General features: G+C 47.2%; 2 protein-coding genes across 2 annotated transcripts in view; both read left to right on the forward strand.

Moving 5' to 3' along the window:
- Positions 1–197: 197 nt before the first annotated feature.
- MRPS6 (mitochondrial ribosomal protein S6) overlaps positions 198–23,126 on the forward strand; it is a 44,675-nt gene continuing 21,746 nt past the window's right edge. Inside the window, exon 1 of the mRNA XM_041402105.1 lies at positions 198–324. Within this exon, the coding sequence (XP_041258039.1) occupies positions 280–324 (45 nt within the window). The 5' untranslated portion in view covers positions 198–279. The remainder of the gene's footprint in view (positions 325–23,126) is intronic.
- SLC5A3 (solute carrier family 5 member 3) lies at positions 216–22,074 on the forward strand. Its single transcript, XM_041402104.1, has 2 exons — positions 216–324; positions 13,712–22,074. The coding sequence occupies exon 2, from the start codon at positions 14,006–14,008 to the stop codon at positions 16,151–16,153; it is 2,148 nt and encodes a 715-aa protein (XP_041258038.1). The 5' UTR covers positions 216–324; positions 13,712–14,005; the 3' UTR covers positions 16,154–22,074.

Below are 23,126 nucleotides of genomic sequence, written 5' to 3' on the forward strand. Positions count from 1 at the left end.
GGTGCGGGGCAGCCCTGGCCCGGCAGGGGCGGCGCTTGGCGCGGGCAGGGCCGGCCCGGTCGAGCGTGCGCAGCTCCTGCGCCCTTTAAGCCGCGCCGCCCCTGCCCGTACGGGCGTCTGAGCCGCGGGAGTCGCGCGGGAAGGAGTCGCCACAGCGCCGGGACGCGCCTTCCTCCACCTCCTCCTCCTCCTGTCCCCCCTGCTCCTCCTCTCCGGCCTCGCCGCAGCCCCCTCCTCCCCACCCCGTGCCCTGCTCCTCCCGCCACTGCCAGCTCTAAGATGCCCCGCTATGAACTGGCTTTGATCCTGAAAGCCATGCAGAGGGTGAGTGAGGGAGAGGAGACGGGAGGAAGGGAGGGAGGCAGGTGGGACTGGCAGACCCCCCCCGCCCCCATTCTTGCCCCGTGGTGTCGCCGCGGTGTCCCCTCGGTGCCCGCTGTCCCCGCCGCACCGCGTGGCCCGGCCGGCCCTGTCGCCCGCAGTGTCGCAGCGTGTCCCGGGCTCCGCGGGGCTTCCTCCGCGCTCCGGCCCCTCGCCCATCGCCCCTTCCCCGCCCGCGCCCGCGGAGACTTGGCTGAGCCGCTGCTTAAGAGCCGCAGTCCCCTCTCCCCCTCCCCTCCGGTCCGCAGGTAAGCAGATCCCACGCTCTCCGAGCGGCGGAGATGCGGTTTTCCTCGCCCATCCTCTCCCTCCGTGCCTGGAGCAGGTGAAGCCGGCCCTTCCCATGCCCCTGCCAGCGCATCCCCCTCTCCCTCTGCAGCAGCAGCGCTCTGACATCCCCCTCCCCGCACCTGCGCTGGCACCACCGGGCACCTCCTCGGCTCCCCTGGGCTCCGGGAAGCCTCGGGGCGAGGGAAAAGGGGGAGCAGGAGGATTCGCTCCAGCCAGCTCCCGGCCGCGGGGTGCCAGGGGAAGTGCCAAGAATGGGGTTTTGCCCACACCGGTTGAGCGGGGCCGATAGGCCGGGCCGTATCGCCCCCGGGAAGGGGCGCTGGGGGTGGCAGCAGCCGTTGCCGCTGTTTTTTGGCAGCGCGGTGATAACAGAGCTCGGTTAAATGATGCTCTTCCCATTCGGCAGGAGCTGAGTCAATACGTGGGGGAAGGGGGGGGGGTGGGAATGGGGGATGTGTGTGCGTAAAAATAATAATAAAATAAGGCCATCTCCGTGCGGATGGGAGGGGGGGGTAGAGGGGGGGGGGGGGGGGGGGGGGGGGTGGGAATGGGGGATGTGTGTGCGTAAAAATAATAATAAAATAAGGCCATCTCCGTGCGGATGGGAGGTTTATTTGGTAAATAACAGCTGATACCGGCCCTTCTCTAGTACCTTCTATAGCCTTTGTTTATCTGCTGCTTTCCAGCTTAATATGCGGTGCTGGTGTTGGAATGTAGCAGCACTTGCGCTGGGCTGGAGCCCTCCGATCCAGCCCGGCGTGGATACTCTGGGATTTACCCTTCATTCCCACCAGCACCTTTTCCCACCGAGCAGCAGCAGCTCAGCAGCGTGGCCGTGGTTTTTTGGGAATTACGGGAGCACGTCTGGTGTACCGCATTCACTAGTACATTTCCATTCATTTTACATGGACCATCCACATGTCGGGGCTGGCTTTTTTTTTTTTTTTTTTTTTAATATATTTTTCCCCGTGGTTTAGCTGCAGAAGCTGTAGTAGAGACATCTCACCTGGGTCCTCTAGTGGAGAAACGCAGCAGCAGGGAGAAAGCCGGGTGACATTGCTGCACCAGCTCACCCGGGCAAAAATACGCTGCTTTTCCACTTGCTTGTCAACATATAATTTTTGTCCGATATTTTTTGTTCTTTTCTACACCTCTCCCCTTGGGTGGATGAGGCTGAGGTGCTTTTTGTAGCCGTGCTGTTGATGTGGGAGATGCTTTAAGCCAGGCAGGCACTCGGAATGCAGGGCAGGACAGCAAGTGTAGCAAATCTGCCATAATATTGAGGCAGGAATAAACTGACTTCTCTGAAAGGATGCCGTGGAGTGCTCTCTGCTGGAAAGGCTCTCTGGTTTCTAGAATCTGACCACGGAGATGCAGGGATAAGCTTTTAGCCGTAAGATGCTTCTAATGAACATCAGTGCACTCAGGATTTAACATCTGCAACCTTTGCCTCTTTGAAGTTGGACTCTCCAGCATGTTCTTTCCACATGGATGTACCTTTAAGGGTTTTTTTTAGCTCTGTGATTATGTCCAAACATTTCAGTTTGTGCTGGTGTTTTTAACCCACCCTTGTTGTAAGTCTAAAATTTAGAGTCTGTCTGTAAGTGCTGCTGTTTTTGTGCTGTTTTCAGCACACCACATCTAGGTATTTTTTTGTTTCCCAATATTTTGCTGCTCCTGCCTTTCTTGTGCCATGAGAACACTTGGAAATATTTTCTCTAGTGGTTTTATGCTCCGTGGTGCTGCTGGATCTTGGATGGGGGGTTTCTCTGATGGCCCCTGTAAGCTGTGCATAATCCTGGCTGTGATACTGAATTAAATGAGGCAAAATATGGGCATAATAAGCCAGTCTGAAATAGTGGAATGATTCCATAACTCCTTCCTGCAGAAGAATAAATGATATACTGGTGACAGCACCTGGGCAGGTGTTCCCTGTCCTGCCCTGTCAGTCCCTCTGTGGTGGCTGCGTGTCCTGGTGCTGTCTGAGCAATGCTGACTCCTCTGTTGGTGTCTGTGATGTCCTTCCTCACCTGTGGCAGCTCCCCTGTCCTCCAGAAAACCCCAAATCTTTGTCACTTGGCTTTCCTATGCTTTAGGGCTTGTCCTGAACTTCTTGGAGCTCTCTGCCAGTTTGGTGCAAACCTCAGCCTGGGGACTTTGCTGCCTCTCTTCAGAGGCCAACTTGCTGCTTCTGTGGGGTTTTCCCCACCCACAACTTTCTTTTAATAATTCCCTTGGCATTCTCAGGGATCCAGGCAGATTAAGTCCCTCCAGTTCGTTTTTGTTACTTTTAAGCCCTGTTGCTGCCCAGCCCTGCTCGTGTCCAGGGATCCTTTCCTGTTCTTTCCCTGCATGTGGCTTCTGTTTGGGGTCTGTTGGGAGGGTCCCAGGGCAGCACACCCCATCCATCCTGCCTGATCCTCTCCTCAGGCTTGGCAGGCTCCAGAGCCTCTCCAGCTCTCCTTTTGTGCCTTAAAAATGCAACACCCAAGAGCACTGGGAATGGGAAAACTTTCACTTTGCACTGGTTCCACTTACCAGCCTTTGTCTCTGGTTGTTTGCATGTACTTTCCACAAAAAGTCAGGATTTTATTCTGAAGTCAAAGCTGAGCAGCTCTTCTCTGCCCTGATTTCTGAGAGGTAATGGACTAAAACCTCTGTGTTTTTATATACTAAAACACAGGATATTTTATCTACTCTGTATATAGAGAGAGTTTTTCATCAGCAGAGCCTCCGGTTAGTGACTCTTAGGAAAACAATAATAAAAGCCACCCCAAAATAAATAATTCTCCCTACTCTGTGGTGTATGTGAGGGTGAGAGGTTTGTGTTGCTGCGTGTGAGTTTGTGGAGGAGATGCTTTGGGCAGAGCAAGGTGTGAGCACACGGAGGTGAAATGATTCATTTTGCCCATTGTGTTGCTTTGCACACTGCAGCATGGAAAGAACAAATGCTGGGGGGAGCTTGGGGGCAGATTTTGTTACCAGCAGTGTCCAGGTGTTTGCAAATCAAACCTTACCTGCCTACAGCAGCCCCAGCCAAGCCCTGCAGCTGTGCTGGAGGGAAAGGTGCAAAATGAAGACACAGCTGTCCATGGCCTGAATTCCTTGTTCATAGCAAAAGCTGAGTTTCTAAGAATTCCTGATTTTCTCCCATCTTTGGCTCTGAGTGGGGGGGATTGTGGTGCAGCAGCACCTTCATCAGGGAAGGGCAGTGAATCCTCAGGAGTGAATCTGCAGGAATTCTCACTGTCTGGAAGAGCAGGGCTCTGCAGGGAGCTCTGAAACTCCCTGGGAAGGAAGTGAGGGAAAGGGAAGGAAGGAAGAGCTGGAAATGGTTTCCTGCTCTGAGGCTGTTTGTCAGAGTGACTGAGGGTGGCAATGCCAGACCTCCAAGGGGACTGGGACACAGATGGGAATCCCACTGTCCTTGAGCTTGGAGAAGACCTCCAGGATGGATCCAGCCTTTGATGATCCCCACCTTGTTATCCAGAGCAGAGGGACACCCGTTTCCAACAGCACCCATTTGTGTCTGGAACTGATGGACACTTTGTAAATAACTCAGAGTATTTCACTCTGATCCCCACTTTGTTATCCAGAGCAGAGCAGAGGGACACCCGTCCCCAACAGCACCCATTTGTGTCTGGAACTGATGGACACTTTGTAAATAACTCAGAGTATTTCACTACAAATGAGGAAATTCATCAATATTTTATTAGCAGTGTGCATCTTCACCTGTGACAAAGTCCAAACACACAGAGTCATAATCTAAAACCTAACCACCTTTTTTTTTTTCAGCAAATACCTGGACTAGGAGACCCATCCACCCACTTCTGGAATCCCAGAGTGGTTAGGGTTGGGTCTTAAAAATCACCTTGTTCCACATGGCAGGGGCACTTTCCACTATCCCAGGTTGCTGCAAGCCCTGTCCAACCTGGCCTTGGACACTTCCAAATAGTAATAATAATAATAATAATAATCCTGCAGTGAATGTGTGCTCTCATTTCTCCAGCCATGTTCTCACAACACAACTTGTCTTCAGCAGCTGTTTGTTGCTTTTGGAGTGGGTTGCTGTGTTTCCAAAATTCCCTACCTGCCGTGTGGGGATTGTTGGCTATTTTGGGAAAGCCAAAGTAAATGGGCAGTAGTGTTGCTTGACATCTTGACTATTCCACTTAATTGCTGTGTAGGCAGCTGCAGCAACTGGGCTTTTGATGTCTCAGTTGCCAGGAAGGAGGGGGAGAGAACGAAGCAGGAAGATACTGGGTTTATTTATTTTATTTCCTTTCCTTTCCGGTGAACCACCTGCTCTTCCAATGGAATTGTGCATCTTCCCCACCCCTCTTCCCAGCTGAGCAGGTTAAAATTACACAGAAGTTTTTTCTCCTCTGTTCCCACTGGCATTTTCAGTAGGCTGGAACAGGCTCTTGAGCCTGGCAGGGAGGGATCCTGGAGCTGGGGGTGGTGCTGGGAAGGAGACCAAAGCCTTGGAACTAAAGACAGGATCAGAAAACAGCAAGATCCAGCACTGACTCTGTTGGAGGAGTCACCTTTTTGTTTTCTGCCTTCAGCATTCCGTAAGAAGAACTGGATTTTGGAGAATGTGGTGCAGACAGCATTTGGGAACCCTACCCTCTTGCCTGATATTTGACATTTTCAGTCTTGGAAGAGCTGGAATTTTTGCCAAGTGTGGCATACGTGCTTGGGTCTGAGGGGACATAGAGGATTATTCTCTACTGCAGGATAGTTTAAGCCTAATTTCAGTTTCTTGCTGGCCCCTGGTGGGATTTCAGTGGGGTTTGGCCAGTCCCTCTTCATGGGACAGCAACCTTTGAGTTCAGACTCCTCTGGGCCGCCCCTGGTTCCTCCTCTGTAATGAACTCTTTGCTCCTGGTTGGGTTTTGTTCCTGGTGTGTTCTGGCTGTGAACAGAGAGGTGTTGGTGACTTCAGTGTGGAGCAGATTCTGTCCCTAAGCTCTTGGGAGAACCCTTTGTGCTGAACAGCATTAATGTCTGATTGTTGGAGAGCCCTGAAACGTGACTGACTCCTGTAAAAGTTGTCCGCTGTAACACTGAGGAGAAGCTGCTCCTTCAGCTCATGTGTGTTTGTGTTTTCTGTCTCCTGATCTTCATCAGTTCCATACTTTGGAATGATGGAAGCTCTGCTTTTCTCTGTGTGTTCTTTCAGGAGCTGATTTCTCCAGTTCCCTTGTCCCAGAACCATCACTGCCGTACAAAAATTGCTTTGGCAGTTGTTAAGTTGTTGTCAAGTAATTTATCTTCCCTTTTTGTTTCCTTTGCCCAGAGAAGCTGTGGCTGCCCCTGGATCCCTGGAAGTGTCCAAGGCCAGGCTGGAGCAGCCTGGGACAGTGGAAGGTGTCCCTGCCCATGGCAGAGGTGGCACTGGATGGGCTTTAAGGTCTTTCCAACCCAAACCATTCTGTGATTTTAAGATTTGTCAGCTCCATCCATGGCAGACTGATAATTCCTGGAGGCACAGCCACCTCCACCTCCCTGGCTGCAGATCTGGGATGAAGGAAGAGCTGTTTATGTGGAAGCAGTTCCTTGGTAGAGCTTTGTGTCCCACCCTCTGTGTCCCTTACCTGAGGGCAGCAGGAACCTCTGGGCACCAGGTTATTCCCTGGAAAAATTCCTGCCCTGTGGAGCAGCAGGGATATCCCCAGTGTGCATTGAGGGGCTGGTAAAAAGCTGAAATCAGGGAAAAATAAAAACACAGAAAGAGGTGCAAAATATAACTAATTATGGAGAAGTGGAACAGGAAAAATTGGAAATAAATATGTGGAAAGTAAGGCAAGATGTGAAGACAGGTGCAAAGGTTGGTGCTGAAAATGAGATTCTAGAATAAAAATTCATCATCCCTGGTGAGGAGAAGGGCAGGAAGGAAGTGGATGTGTAAAGGGAGGGTCATGAACCCAAGAAATATGGAGGAACTGCAGAAGAACTGTTGTTCTGCTATTTTTTAATCCTGGTTTGTCCACTTGCAAACCAATCCTTGTGTTCAGTCCTGCAAATATCTGAGGAATAAGAAAAAGCCAGGTCCATGCAGAGGAGGGAATGTGTTCAGTGGAGTTGGTGTTTTAGAAAAAGAAATCAATGTTCAGTAGCTTTTAATAGAGATAGTCAAGATTTGTAATTAGCATTAATTGTTTTAGAACCAACAGAATTTTATTGAACTCTGGCTTTGTTGTCTTTGAAATCTCCAAGAAGGATCACAAGTCTTGAAACAGCACCCAACTGACTGGGAAGCTTGGAGAGCCTGAAATTCTTGGATTCTGTATGATCCTGAACTTCTGTCTCACTTTTCAATAATCCTGGGGGTGCTTTATATTCTTCCAAAGATTGTGGGCAGACAGAAATGCAATGGGAATTTGGGGAAGTCCTAAAGAAGCTTAATGAGCCTGGCTGTTATTTTTTTTTTCTTTTTTTTTTTTTTTTTTGTTCTTCCTAGAAATTTGAAGAAGAATTTCCTCCTGGTATCTTGCCCAGTTTCATGGGGACTGACACTTCTCCTTTCTCCTTTCTCATTTCCCAAGTAATTTCTGCACTCTCCCAGCCAAAAGCCTCCTCAAATGGGATGAACCAGCACATTTTTTGGGCTGGGATTATCCAGTTCCTGCTGAGTGGTGATCACCACCAGCTGCATCACAGCACTGAACCTCTAGCTGAAGGAAAAGTCATCCTCAGCAGTGGCAGAGATTTTGCAGCATTTCTGGTATTTGCTTCTAAAAAGGTGATAACCTTGTCCAGGGAACTGAAGTGTCCCAAATCCACTCCAGAAATCAGATTCTTGGCTGTTGAGGCTTGTTTGACCTCTTCTCTTGCTTCTCTGGTGACCAACTTCATCTCCTCCATCCCTGCCACGGCAGTGAGATGTTTGGGCTTCCAAAAGAAGGGATTTGAGCCTTGGGACTCAGTGTCTTGCTGCACCTTCCAGTGCAGTGTGACCTGGCAGGGAGATCTTGCCTGGTGCTGTGTGATGCCAGAACCTTCCAGTTTTTGCCAGCCCCTTGCCACTTCCTTGGAAAAGTCTGGCATTTTGCCCTCTGGTGCCCTTGGTTTTGCTGTTGACCACGTGGCATCTGGGTTGTCTCTGCCCCTTTTGCTTTCAGTTCCTGTGGAAAAGAACTGCATCCCGTGGAGGGGGAATGTCACCTCTCTGTGGTTTCCTTGCTGGGCTGGGCTTTGTGGTGACAAACTGAGCCCAGGAGGGCACTGCTGGAGCTGCAGCTGAGGCAGGAAAGGTTCTGCAAGGCCCAATTCCTTGGCAGCTTCTGCTCCCTTCACAGAATTCCAGAGCTTGGAAAAGCCCTCCCGGCCCATGGAGTGCCAGCTGTGCCCCATGGCCACCTTGTCCCCAGCCCAGAGCACTCAGTGCCACCTCCAGGCCTTCCTTGGGGACTCCAAGCATCCCTGGGCAGCCCCTTCCAGGTCCTTTCCATGAAGAAATTCCTCCAGATAACATTTGTCACCCATGGAAACATAAACCAATTCTTTGGGCTGACACGGGGGAAAGGAAGGTATTAACTCCTTATTTTCTTTAAATTGATAATTGATGGATTTATCTCCTGGGTGTGATGGGTATCCTGTCTAGGTAGGCCTGGAGAAGACAGAAGTTCTTTCTGGTATCTCTGTATTTTAACAGATAAAAAGGGACTTTCTGTCTCCTTCCCTCTGTCCCTAGCTTACCCCCCTTGCCCCGTAGGTGTTTGGAGTTTTGGGAAGAACAGTGGAAGCAAATCAGTTCCTTATTCCTGCTGGAGTGCTGGGGACTGGCTCTTGGCAAAGGGAACCAGCCAAGTGTGAATGTCACAGGCAGTGGCATGAAGTGGCTTGGGGAGAGTGTTGCAGATTCTGAAAAAATCCATCTTTTCTTACTTTGTAAGGCTGGAGCTTCTCTTGTGTCCACTGACTGCTGCAGTGTCCTTCCTGTGCCCTCTGCCCTTCATTTGTGACTTGGTGGAACACTGGAATAGATGTATTTGCTTGGGATGAGGGAGGAAAATGGTTAAAAAACCCCCAAAAAATGACAGCTAAATGATGTCCTGCTCTAAGAGTGTCAGCCCAGTGCCCTTGAGCTCCAGCTGGCCTCACATCACTCCAGTTCCTGCTCTGTAATTGTCCACTGCACATCCCATTTCTGCCTGGCACTGAGTTCTCTGTCTCTTGCTCTGGGGTTACTTATTTCTCTCATGTCTCCCTCAGCAGTTGTGTAGAAAAGAATCCAGAAGAATTTATCCTGGAACAAGCTGCTTTTTTGTGCTGCTGCAGTAAAACGAAGACCAGAGCTGGAGTGATTCCTGACCAAAACAAAAGTTCCTTACGTGTTCATAACAACTCCTTTGAGTGAGTGACTCCTTCCTTGCACCTCAAATTGGATTTTTTTTTTTTGGTAGTGGTGGTTTATCCTGAGTTCTCCAGACCAGCAGGAGGTAGATGTGGTGATGATGCAGAGTGTGACCAACAGGTTCAGCCAGGTGGGCTCAGGTACCCTCAGCCCTTTCCTGCTGCAGCCTCTGGAGTTCAGGGCTGGCCTGGCATCCCCAGCAGCTCCAGTTATTTATTGGGTGCTCCAGGTCAACTTCTGCCTTCCCTGTGTGTCCCAGGGGGGTTCCTGGCACGTTCCTCTGCCCCAGCTCCTGGTTTTCAGGGAAAAGCCTGGAACTGCTGCCCTGGATGCTGAGGGCTCTGTTGAGCAGCTGCCAAGGATAGCCCCTGCTTCCTCAAGGGCGTGTGCTACATAATTTATGTATCACTTACTCCATGAAGAGCTTCAGTGCTCCTTTTCTGTGTTCTGGAGTGCTGCAGTAAATGGAACAAAGCTTTTCCTCTTTTTTTTTTTTTTTCCCTAGCAGATTTTTTTCCTTTTGTTTACTGTGGAGCAGTGGACAGCTAGGGACTCCCTGGTGTGTCCATGGCCAGGAGTGTGAGGGGTCTGGAAAACACACTCAGGGGGTGGCACATGGTACAGACCCCACTCAAGGCACGAGACTTCTGGCATTTATTAATTTTTTCTGTGGCAAAGTTAATATTTTCCATGATCTTGGCAATCTGGACAGATTTCTTCCACACAGCAGAGCTGTTCAGTAGGTGAAGTGCTGCAGAGCTGATTTCAAATACTCCTCCTTGAAGGTGGAGAGGGAAAATGTTGGTCCCAAGAAATAATCTGAAAACTGTGAGCAAAGCACTTAATTTGCTAACAGTGGACCCTCCTGTGGGATAGGTGGGCATCTACATCCCCAAATTAACCCTTAAAACATCAAGACTGGGGAGGAGAAAAGGAAAGTCAGCTCAGACACTTCCCATCTGCCAAAAAACCGACGGAGCTGAGAACAAATAGTGGCTTCAGAGCTGGAGCAGTTGGACTCTGGCATGTTTTAAACACCCATTTTATTAGAAAAGCACTGTGGAGAAAGTTTTCCTTTAGAACAGTCGTACAAATTTCTCCTCAAAATCCCACCCTGGGTCTGTTTCACATTATGAAATCTCTCTTCAGGGACTTGCTTGGGATTTTTTTTTTTTTCCCTTAAGGAACAGGCTGGGTGTTGGAGAGACATATGCATTGTTTCACCAGAGCTGCAGCCTCTATTTCCAGACAAGAGGGAAGCACATTGTTTTGTGTCTTTGATATGATCCAGCCAGAAAACAGCCTCAGGGAAGAAAATTCCCAGTCCTTGGCAGCAGCAATGTCTTTCTGCCTTTTTTTTTTTTTTTTTTCATCCCTCTGTCAGTGCCACAATGTTCACTGTTCTAATAACTCAGGACTAAACTCACATGGGGCATCTCAAAAGTCCTTTGTAAGACTTGAGGTCAGAACTTGCTGAAAGTTCAGAGGGACGAGTCTCATTTTCCTAATGAAGAAAAGTTCCAGGGTTATTTTGGAATTAGGTCTAAGAAACTGGTACAAGAAGCTACTTCAGTGCTGTAATTTAGTGACAGTGCAGCAAATTTGTGGTGACTGCTGAAAACTTTCCACCTTCCAGCTCAGGCAAACTGAGCCCTGCCAAAAAACCCTCAGGTGTTGGTGACAAAGGGCAGGGTTCAGCTCTCCAAAACTGGATTATTTCAGGTGCATGGTCTGGCTGTGTCTTCCTGTGGAAGACACTCCAGAAACTTCACTTGTTTATTTTGGTTGGAATGAGCCCCCTGGAGCTGAAGTGACTTAATTGAGGAATATCACAATTTGAGGGCAGCTGTATCTAATACTGACACACTTGTCAGAGAGTCTGATCCTGGAATTACAGGAGGTTTGGATTCCCAGGGACCTCAGAGCCCATCCAGTCCCACCCCAAGGGCAGGGGCACCTTCCATTATCCCATCCAGCCTGGCGTTGGATATTCCCAGGGATCCAGGGGCAGCCACAGCTTTCCTGTTAATATTCTCTTTATAGAAACACTCTGTATACTTCTGGTATCAAAGAGAATTGATTTTACAGATATTTTGTGATTTTTCCATATTGCTCTATAGGATATTTGTGACAGGTCACTGATGAACCTACAGGGAAGATGGTGGGGGGTGAACTCAAGTTAAAATCAAATATTTTTTAGTAATGAGAAGGACAACAGAACAATAAAAATATTAATTATTACAGTTTCCTTATCTGGCTGTTCTTCTGGTTTTCTGTACAGCAGATTTTCTTTTTATCATATCTCAGAAAAATCTCTTCTTCCCTTTCTCTTCAAATATTTATAGTTTTGGTATAAACATAACGTAGTTGAAAAATTAGCTGAATATAGCAAAAGACACAACACTATTAAAGTGTTGCTCCAAAGTGCTTAAAACTAAGAATAGTCCATTAAACTTGGCTCTGACTGCGTCATCTGATGTGAAGTGTTTATAATTTTGGGTTGGATTAAGCTATTAGACCATTTAACTACTCCTGTATTTGCGGGTGGGGAGAAATGTGAATTCTTCTGTGGAAGAATTGAAAATACATCTGTGGTTTGAGGCTTCTGAGGAATGATAAATTTAGCCCAGTGCTGTAATCAGTCCGTTTTGTGCCATTCTCCTTAGTCTCTCATTATTGGCTGTAATTCCAGCTGAAGGAATATCTCTATTCTCAAGTGGGTTTGTGGTACTGGGGGGGGGAACCCTTATTATTTTTATTTTTTAAATTTTTCTCCGGAAAAACAGCTGGACCATACAAATGACACAGTGGTGGATTTCTCCTTAAGGCTGAAGTTGTGGCTTGCTGGGAGCTAATTTTAAAATCTATGAGGAATGCACGTTTTTACCTCAGCACCATTGCTGCCTTTAACACAACGTGTGCATTTTCAACCTTAACTCTCTTGGAATTTGAAATGGTTTTATTGACCCTTTAAACAAACCCAGTATATGGCAGGGATGCTCAACAAGAAACCAACCAAATATTAGAATATGCTATCAGGCTATTTGTATTAATGATTAAATAATGGGGAAATGGGAGCTTCAGCCTCGTGCCAGAGAAAGAACTGGAAGGGGATGCCTGGAGCTGATGCTTGTAGGACTTGTTGAGATTTTATGGCCAGAAAAAAGACCCAGAGTTGGTTTTCTTGTGCTTTTACCAGTGGGTGGGAAAGAAGAGTGGAGTCAGACCCTGCTCCTCACCTTCTGTAATAATCTCATTATTGCTACTGAAGGTTTGTGTTCTGATCTTTAGACTAAACCTGTTCCTTGCTTTGGTCTTCCCTTCCCATGGTCATTGGGTGTAGGAACTGGAAGAATCCTGTGTCCAGCTCTCTAAACCCATTAGAAGCCTTTGGGCTGGTAGAGGGTGGGCAGGTCCTGGATCCCTGGCAGTGCCCAAGGCCAGGCTGGACACTGGGGCTGGAGCAGCCTGGCACAGGGGAAGGTGTCCCTGCCATGGCAGGGCTGGCACTGGGTGGGCTTTCAGATGCCTCCATCCCAAACCATTCCATGATTCTGTGGTACCTCCCGAGGCATAAACAGGAGATGGGAGCACATCCCAAATCCATGAGGGAGCCACCATGCATCTCCTCAATGCCCCTTCCTCTGCCACCAAGTCTTCATTGTCCCCTTCCCTCCACTTCCAGCGCTTTGGTCCTGCTTGCCAAAATGGGTTTTGTTTCCTGATGTGTTTGGGATCTGTCAGGTGGGATTGGGAATTTGGGAAAGCTTTGCCTCCATACCTTCCACCTCTCCATGCTGGGATGGGAATGGATGCTGGAAGGGCATTTCCTGGCATCCTTCCAGCTGTGACTGCTGCCAGAACCTGCCTGGTGTTCCCTCTTGTGCCTCTTGTGCTCCCACAAAACCCCAGGTGAGGGTATCCAAAGGCACTGGCCCTAAAGTGGGATGTCAGGTGGAATTTTGTTTCTGCCACTTGCTGGAATGGGATGTTTTCTCCCCTTGGATGACGTGGATGTGTATGGAGAGCTTTCCCAGTGGAAAATAACCCTGTGATTATCTGTACTCCAGACAGGACCCAGACAGGAGCAAAACCTGTGGAATAACCTTGATTCTCCAGCTGATGTGAAACGGATGTTGATTTTTGACAGCGCTGTGATCTCACTTTGATTTTTCTAGCAGCCAGCTGATGTCTCAGGTGCTTTCCTGTAGTGCCAGGATCTCCCAGGATTTGGGGGGTGCAGTGCAGGAAATGCTGAGCCAGGTTTGGGCTCCATAGCCATTGTTATTTGTTATTTTAATTTAATTTTCCTAAGATTGCTTGGAAGAGGAAGATCTGGTTAGTGGCTTGAGAAGGAGATTTGTGAGACACCAGAGCAAAGAAAAAGAAAATGTATTTTTGTTGCTTGCTGTGTTCTGGGGAATTTGGGTCGCTCAACCCTCCCGAATCGCTGCGTCTCTGAAGGTACCTGTAACCATTGAAGTTGACTTGTGAAAGGCTTTTACCACTTAGCCCTACAAATATTGAATGATGTCTGTTATGGATTGCAGGAAATATAAAGGGGGAAAAATCTGTGGTGTTCAGTGATTTGTTTTACTACACTTCAAATTTTTTCTCATTACTTCATGAAATTCCTCTCTAATTCAATCTTTGTCTTTTGTCTTTGCTGCCTTGCAGGGTTGGTACAGTAGGCCTCACTAAACTTAGCTGCAACTAAGAATTTCTCCTACATCAACTGAGTTAAGGCTGATGCTCTTGTGGAATGTGGATTAAAAGTGCGTGCTAAGTTCCCAAATTTGAGAAGCGGAGAAAAGTAAATGTACCACTGCCACCAGCATCAGGACAGCAAACCAAGGGACAAAGAATTTGACCCGCTGTGTTGATTTTGGTTAAAACTGGTTCACGTGGTGCTTAAGAGACGTTGGCTGGGGGGCGAGAAGTGGACGTCAGCGAAGGCTTTTTGGTTACAAAATGAGGGCTTCTTTGGAGCCAGCAGACATTGCCATTGTGGCCCTGTACTTCGTGCTTGTAATGTGCATAGGTTTCTTTGCCATGTGGAAAAACAATCGGAGCACCGTGAGTGGCTACTTTTTGGCAGGGCGTTCTATGACCTGGGTAGCTATCGGGGCCTCGTTGTTTGTGAGCAATATTGGAAGTGAACATTTCATTGGGCTCGCAGGATCTGGAGCGGCGAGCGGATTCGCCGTAGGCGCGTGGGAGTTCAACGCCTTAATGCTTTTGCAGCTTTTGGGATGGGTCTTCGTGCCAGTCTACATCCGGTCGGGAGTGTACACCATGCCCGAATACTTGTCCAAGCGGTTCGGAGGGCATAGGATTCAAATCTATTTTGCAGCGTTGTCTCTACTTCTTTATATCTTCACCAAACTCTCGGTTGACTTGTATTCAGGGGCGCTTTTTATCCAAGAGTCCCTAGGGTGGAACCTCTACCTGTCGGTGATCCTGCTGATCGGAATGACGGCGCTGTTGACTGTGACCGGAGGGCTGGTGGCCGTCATCTACACGGACACCCTCCAGGCGCTGCTTATGATCATTGGGGCCCTCACACTCATGATCATAAGCCTCATGGAGGTCGGGGGGTTTGAAGAAGTGAAAAGGAGGTACATGTTGGCGTCACCAAACATCACCTCCATCCTCCTAACCTACAACATCTCCAACACCAATTCCTGCAACGTCAGCCCAAAGCCCGACTCTCTCAAAATGCTGCGTGAGCCGACGGACGAAGACATTCCCTGGCCTGGATTTCTGCTGGGACAAACACCGGCCTCAGTGTGGTACTGGTGCGCTGACCAAGTCATAGTGCAGAGAGTTCTGGCCGCCAAAAACATCGCTCACGCCAAAGGCTCCACCCTCATGGCCGGCTTCTTGAAGCTGCTGCCCATGTTCATCATCGTGGTGCCGGGGATGATCTCCCGCATCCTGTTTGTGGATGACATCGCCTGCATCAACCCCGAGCACTGCTTCCAGGTGTGCGGGAGCAGGGCCGGCTGCTCCAACATCGCCTACCCGCGCCTGGTGATGAACCTGGTGCCCGTGGGGCTGCGCGGGCTCATGATGGCCGTGATGATCGCCGCCCTGATGAGCGACCTGGACTCCATCTTCAACAGCGCCAGCACCATCTTCACGCTCGACGTCTACAAGCTCATCCGGAAGAGCGCGACCTCCCGGGAGCTCATGATCGTGGGCAGGGTCTTCGTGGCCTTCATGGTGGTGATCAGCATCGCCTGGGTGCCCATCATCGTGGAGATGCAGGGCGGGCAGATGTACCTGTACATCCAGGAGGTCGCGGATTACCTGACCCCACCGGTGGCCGCCCTGTTCCTCATGGCCATCTTCTGGAAGCGTTGCAACGAGCAGGGGGCTTTCTACGGCGGCATGGCCGGGTTTGTCCTGGGCGCCATCCGGCTGATCCTGGCCTTCTTCTACCGCGCTCCCGAGTGCGACCAGCCGGACACCAGGCCCGGCTTCATCAAGAACATCCATTACATGTACGTGGCCACGGCCCTGTTCTGGATCACCGGGGCCGTGACGGTCGTGGTGAGCCTGCTCACGCCGCCGCCCACCAAGGAGCAGGTCCGGACCACCACGTTCTGGGCCCTGTGGAAGCGCGGCGCGCCGGAGAGCGCCGGCAAGGGGGAGCTGTACCAGGCGCAGGAGAAGAGCATCCTCAAGTGCAACGAGAACGCCAACCACATCATTCCCAACGGGAAGTCGGAGGAGAACATTAAAAACGTGAAGCCGGAGGACATCAACCTCCTGGTGACGTGCAGGGATGACAGCAACCCGGTGATCTCGGTGAGCCACTCCGAGGTGGAGACGCCCGTGGATTGTTATTCCAACGGACAGGCCGCCCTGATGGGGGAGAAAAAGCACGAGGAGGAGGAGGGGACTGACAACAGGGCGAGACATTTGAAATTCATAGATTGGTTCTGTGGCTTTAAAAGTAAAAACGTAAACAAGAGAGTGGTTCGGGAGGTCGAGGAGGAGACTGTTTGTTTACAAATGCTGGAAGAGACTCCAAAAGTTAAACTATTACTAAATACTGGACTGGTCTGTGTCTGTTCGCTTGGAATCTTCATGTTTGTCTACTTCTCTTTGTGAGTGAATAGTGAACTTTTAAGGGTATGGCTTAAACATACAGAAGTTGATACAGGTCTCTGGAGATTTTTGGTTTTTCCTTTCTTTTCTTTTCAAACAACATAACCACAACCCAGGCATTGTTTACGCTATAATTGTAAGATCAACTCAGCTTTAGCCTATTTTGAGACCATTTGAGATGTGTTGTCCTCCCTCTGCTGAAAGCAGAACCTGTCCTGTGGTGGCTTTTTCTTTTTTCCCTTTTGTGTTGGTTTTTTTTTTTTTTCCTTTCCATTTGCAGCACTAACCTTTTGTTTTTCTGTGTATAAATATACCAAAGGCAGGCAGGTGGCTGTGTTTGAAGTCAGGCAGTTACAGCTCAGTCAGCATTAAGTGAAGATAACAGGTAATCAGTTACCAGTGTGTAAAATCTGAGTGATTAAAGCTGTGTCAAAAGATTTTTAAATGCAGAGCTGTGATGCACATTTATAAAATAGCTGTATTACCTTGGCCAACTTAGCACTTTTTAATTGCACTCACTGCTTTTTTTCTTTTTTCAGTTTCTCATTTTTCTTCTGGCAACAACAGGAAGCTGTTTTGTCTCATTTTATAGCACTTAAAACATGATGGCTCTTAGCAGCTTTCTGCCTTTTTTTTTTACTCTTTGTAAGGAAATTCTTGTCTTTTGATTTTTATCCACTGTAAATTCCATTACTGAAAAGTTTCTGTATTTAAAAAAAAAAAGAAAAAAAAGAGAAAAAACTAAAACAAAAATAAGCCTGGAGATGACAAACTGTCAATGGAGGAGGACAAAAAAGAAATATTCTTTCTGTGGGGTTTTGTATTATATTGAGATTGAAGAATCACAGAATTCTTGGGGTGTGTTTGGGATGTCCCTGGGCAGATGTTCCAGGGCTCTGTGACCTCCATGGAAAGAAATTTTTCCTCAGGTTTGGGTGGAATTTCTTGAGTTTCAGTAAATGGCCAAAAAGATTCATTCAGCCTCTCCACACTCTGAACCTTTAGGACATTGTTAGGATTGGCTTCCTTTTAGGGAAAAATCTGTTTGTAGGTTCTACCATATGGGAAAAAGAGAACCATGAGGCTTTGCATGTCTTGAAATACTGTTCTTCATCCTGCAGAAGGGTTTTCCTCTGCTGTGTCTGGGAGGAATCCCAGAGGAGGAAGAGGAGGAAGCCCTGATGCTGCAGGGGGAGAACAACTGGGAAGGCAAGGAAGGGGAAATGGGAGAGAGAGGTGAAAGTGCTCCTTGTTTTCCAGAGTCCTTTTGCCCCATGTCTTCTCCCACTTCCCCTTTCACCCTGTCAAACTTCCTTTTTGTATTTTGAGGAATCCCAGAATCCCTGAGTTTGGAAAAGCCCTCCCTGGTCATTGAGTTCCAGCTGTGCCCAAGCCCCACCTCGTCACCCAGCCCAGAGTGTCACATTCCTTGGACACCTCCAGGGCTGGGCACTCCACCAGCTCCCTGGGCAGCCCCTTGCCGTGAGTGACCTTTGTGTGAAGAAATTCCCTCCTTCCTTCCCTCCCTCCATCCTCCGAAGGTTCCTGAGGGATGCGGTGTCAGGAGACAGGGAGCGCGTGCAGCCGCAAATCTGTGTCGGCAATTGAGGTCTGTCCCGTGCTCAGGATTTTTCCAAAAACCTGAATTCCTCCCAGGCAGTCACAGCTATTTGTAGGTCTCCAGAATCCAGAGGGTGTTTCCTCCTGAAGGATGGATGCCCAGGCAGGGATGAGCAGTTCCCAGGTGTGGAGGATGTGTGTGCAGCAGCTTGGTGCTCTCATGCTTCCCCAAGCCGAGCTGGGTGCTGCTTTTGGGAGCAGAGCCCACCAGTGTTAAACTCCTTCCCTCTCCAGGACAGAGTGGTCATATCCAGGCTTTCCGTGGAAATAATTCCTCCAGTTGTCTTTGCTCCTGAGCTCATTCAGGAGAGCACAAACTGGCTGGGCCAAAATCGGGCTGAGGGACCATTGTGAGCGTTCACCAAAACCACTTCAGGGGTCCAGCACCATTTCCTTGGCACACAAACAAGAACCAATTCCTGTGGGGAAAACCATTTTATAGAGACGAGATTTGGGTCAATCCTGCCTTTGCCTGCTGGAGAAAGTTTGTTTTTCCACTGGTGCCATCCACATGGCTTCTAGCAGATAATTCCCAACACATATTTTCAGATAAAATTATTCACTTCTATCTTTGGGATGGTTTTGTTTGTTTTGGTGGTGTTTTAATATCACTTGAATCTCATTCATTCCAAAACTTTGACCAGAGGCTGAGCTGTGCCCCACTTTTCTCCACATGGTTTAGTTGTTGCTGCTAGGAAGTAGAACTACTCCAAAGTGGAAGACTTGGAGTGTTGTTGCAATATTTGTAGAGAAGAGGAGTCACCGTACGTGGTGTTGATGTTGCTACCATTGGGACAAGACACGTTTTCTTGTCATTTGTGTGGCCACAGCTTGGTTTGGAAAAACATTTTGAATCCTTTTTAAGGGCGAAATCCAGGTGTGTGAAATTAATGGCATCTCAAGTTGCTTCATGAGTGGGCTGAGCTGCGAAGGATGCTTTGATGTAAAAACGTAGGGAATTGTTTCCATACAGGATAAAATCATTTAGGGCAACATTTGATCGTAGCGGGATGAAAAATAAATTGTAGAAGGGTAAAGATAATTCTCAGTCCAACAATACCCTCCTGAGAAGGCTGGGATGTGGCTCCAACACCTGGTTTGACCCAGGGAAGGAGACTCGTGTCCGTCCGGAGCTCGGCGCCATTTTGGAGCAGCGCTGGCACTGGGATTTTCCAGGCTGCTCCTCGATGCCCAGCGCTTTGCCACCGCCTGGGGAGCCAGGTTAGCTCAGGGACCCTCTGGCTCGGCTCCATCCCCCCCGTGCTGTCCCCAGGGTGCCTTACGCGGGCGGGCGGCCGAAGGCGCGGCTGGAGGAGGCGCTCCCGGCGCTTCTTCCACCGGCTTCTCCCTGCTGCTTCCATCCCTCCGCCCCTCCCCGAGCCGTTTGCTCCTCCAAGAGGACGCTTGGAAGAGTCAACAGGCAGAATTCCAGTGTCCTGCTCGGTCAGATCCGTGAGGAGCTCGTCCTTGGCCATGGAAGGGAGTCAAGTCCTTCAGGACTGCACTGCGGAGCCCGAGGTGCTCCATCTCCCACTTGGTTTGTTCTCCCTTTTGCTACACTAACGAGCTGCCACATTAATCACACTGCTGATTGGCAGGCAGGATCATCATGGGTTATTAATCTGCCTCCCCACCCCATCTTCGGACCTGGAATTGTGATGCTTTTAAGCAGATTTTTTTCTTTCTGCAGTGCTTTTTCTCTTCAGGTGTTTCCGAGGTGTTTTGTGTGCTCCTCTTCAGCCTCATTGTGTCGTTGTGATCCTGGAAGTCGCTGATGCTCTTTGCTGCATAAAACCACTTAATAAAAGGCCTTTATTAATAAATAAAGATATTCCTAAGGTTCCAAGCAAGCTGCCTGCTGGCAAGAAGGACCTTGTGTAGGAGAAGGGATTTTTTATAGCGTAAACAAGCCTTTGCTGAGGGGGGAAGTTGATAAATTTGGGGTTAAACACCCATTTTTTGGTCCAGCAGAACCACAGAGTGTTTCCCACTATGGAATTTTGTTGTCTGGCCCCTTTCCTCTGGGTGGGGCTGGTTGTGCTTCTGTCTTGCAGCAATGGGTTTATTTATTATTGCCTTGAGCTTAGGATGACAGGTTTTGGAAAACTGAGTTTGGAATGACAGCTTCTTTTCTTCTTTTTATTTCCCTTAACTTATTTTTTTCTGGTAAGGTATTTGAATTTTGCTCCTGGAAATGGTAGAAGCCTTTTTATTTAAAAAATAAAATAAAAAAAAAAATAAAAAAGAAGAGGCTTCTTGAGAGTTTAATAGTACATTTTGGGAGACTGTTTTTATTTAAGTTTTTTTAAATGGCTGATTTGATGCTATTCTCTGCCAAAGTTTAGAGGTTTTTCTCGTTGTTTAATTTTTTTTTTTTAAATAATTTTTCCTATTTAGCTTTTAGGGCAAGGAATCCGTGCGAGATTGTAAGAAATAAAAATGGCCTTCAGTATATTCCTTATATTGTGTATTTTTTACTTCTCCACTTGTGTGTTCCCTGATCCCAGAAGGGCCAGGATGAGACTTCTGATGAGAGTCATGAGCCCTGTAACCGAGGAGAGAAAAGGATTTATTTCCACGAGGTTACAGTGGAGGGGGCAGAGCCACCCAGGGAGCTCTGCCAGCACTTAAAAGATGCTTACAACTTTAAAACAGCTTTATTTTTTTTATATATCTATTTTTTTAAATCCTGAGATAGAGGAGGTGTTGGGAATTGCTCCCTTTCAGAGAACAGAGACATGGAAGAAGCTGGAGTTGCCAAGCTCCAGCTTTCTCAAGGAAATCTTTGGATTTAGCATGTACAGAGAAGCAAAATTACTCATCTGTTAATTTGGTATTCTGTATGTTCTGTGCCCTTAAATGTAATTGTTTTGAAAATAAAACTAACCTTGTTATGTGATGTTAAAAGCAGACTTCTGTGCAATGTTTTAATTTTTTTGGTTTTGTTTGTTTTTTAAAGAAAATGTTTGTATATAATTAAATGGTTTAATGTGCTTTAATTGGCCTAAGGTAAAGAGTAGTCCTAGAATGTAAAACATATATAATTAGAATTTCTGATTTCACTGTGAGATCTCTGAACTCTTGTTTTTTTGTTTGTTTTTTTTTTTTGTTTTTTTGGTTTTTCTTGCAAAGTGGTTTTGTTTTGTTTACAAAACACTTTCTCTTTGATTTCTTTCCTGGTGTTGGTTTCAAGGCATTTGCTTCACTTCTGTTCCAATCTTGAACTCATGGTATAGTGACATCTGGTGACACTTGGCATTCTCAGTTCCACTGTGTAAAGTCAGACACTTTGAGCAAAACTGGCGGTGAAATGACAATTCTGTGTCTAGGAATTCACGCTTTTAAAATGAGGTGGTTATAAAAATAGTTGCTGTGCAAAATGTTAGTAGTCTTCTTCAAGAAGAAAGCAAAATTTTCTAATCTCACTCGAGCAGTCTCTTCATTCATCATCTTCTTTTTTAAAGCACAGTGTCAAAGTGATGCTGCTTTACCTTGTATCTCTGAGAAAAATGTTTTTTTAGATATCTGTGAAGTATTTTTGGGTTTTGTTGCTGTTGTATTTTTCTGCAGATTTTATATAAAATACCAGTTAATGAACTGCCTTTTTTCTGTTGGTTTTTTTTTTTAACTCTCTAAAATACATTTCAGACCAAAACCAAATGATATCATATAGCATTTGAAACCTGCCTTTTTCCTTGTCCCTTGGTTGTTTTTTTGGAAATAAGCCAAATGGGCATGTAGATAAGATCACTATAATGGATCCAGGTCTCTTTTGGTAAAGTGTTATTTAAAGGTCTGTTAAGATCTTATAAGACAATATACTGAAAAAAAAAAAACCTTTACTGTAGTAGGAATATAGATTTAGAAGTGTTAATGAGATTAATACAGCTTAATTATATTGTAAGTTGCTACTGTCCTTAATGACAAGCTTTTTGTCATAGAAACGATGTATGATAAATTAATTTTGGTCTAGTGTATAGAATTATCATATTGCTATCAATCTTTGAAGTAAATCTGATGCAAAATTTTCATAGTTAGCATTGCTGGCCCTGTGTATACTGTTCTTTGTATACTGTATGCATTTTATTTTGCCTCCTGCATTAGTCTTCAAACTAAAACTCTTATTAGAGAGTATTTGGATACTTTCAGACTGTGTTTCTTGCAGTTTACATTCCTTTACCATGGCATTTTGTCCTGTCTCAAAGTATTGTATGGAAATGTTTCAAACTTCTGTACAAAGTTTCAATAAAAATAGAGAAAAAAAAAAAAAAAACCCAAAAAAAGCCAAACCGACCAACCCACCAGAACAGAGATTTTTGGAGTATTTTACTCTCAGTAAGCCTTGCGTCCCTGTAGGTAAAGATGATTCCTGTTTATTCCAAGGGCAAAGCCAAACTGGGTTCTTTGAGACTGCAAGGAGAACTCCAGGATCCCAAATCCTGAGTTTGGGCTCTGGTTTTGGGAGGTGGGGCTGGGCTGGGCTCAGGGCACAGAACAGGAGTGAACCTCCCCTTTAGCTCAGGAATCTGCTTGGATATTGTGCAAAATTCCCTTTTTTTCTGTTGTTTTATCTTTAAATATCCTGTTCAGCTGCTGCTTAAGCAGTTCTTGAGTGGGACCAGCAACTTCTTACTGATTCTGGAGTTAAAACATCAGCACGTTCTGTGAGCAGAGTCCTGAATCTCCCACTGCCTTCTCCTCATCCCTGTCCCCCCCATAAGGACATGATGAACTTGGGAATCATGAATTCCTTGTCCAGTGTTGGTGGTTCAGCAAGGGCAGGGGCAGGCCTGGTGTTAAATTAGGGATTCAGGTTCCTCTGGAGGTGGGAGCTTGGCAAAAAACGTGGCAAGGCTGTTAAACCCAGAATTTCAGCTGCAGACAAAACAAATTAACCCAAATTTTTCATTTATTCTCTTCTTTTGCTGCCGTGATGTAAAAGAAAAATAGAAATTTTGCTGTTGTTTCTTTCAAGGGGTGGATATGAAACATTTTTTTGAGAGGAAACTTTGCATTTGGGATGAAAAATAAGCATTTTCCTGCCTTACAGACTTGGTTTGGATTTGTGTTTTCCAGGAGGGAACGTTTTCATGAGTTAACTATTAATTAGCCAGTTCCATAATTAGTTTATTAGGTGTTTACTCAGTGAGCAGCTTTCCAGGTCAGTGATTCTCAAAGAGGTTCAAGCAGCCTCTTTGTCACCAGCTGGTTCTGTTTGTGTTGGCCAAGCCTCACTCCCCAGTTTCCTGCTCTTTGGGGTTTTGGGTTGCCCTGGGTGTGGGGGTTCTGGGCAGGATTTTTGTGGAAAATCCCACAGAGATGGTGGCAATGAGGACTTTTCCTGCAGGGAATTCTC

This window comes from Onychostruthus taczanowskii, unplaced genomic scaffold (assembly GCF_017590055.1).
Source record: "Onychostruthus taczanowskii isolate IOZ18803 unplaced genomic scaffold, ASM1759005v1 scaffold192, whole genome shotgun sequence".
Lineage (NCBI taxonomy): Eukaryota > Metazoa > Chordata > Aves > Passeriformes > Passeridae > Onychostruthus > Onychostruthus taczanowskii.

What these genes read in the sequence shown, in the direction of transcription:
- SLC5A3 (XM_041402104.1), top strand. Translation starts at nt 14,006, where the DNA reads ATGAGGGCTTCTTTGGAGCCAGCAGACATTGCCATTGTGGCCCTGTAC.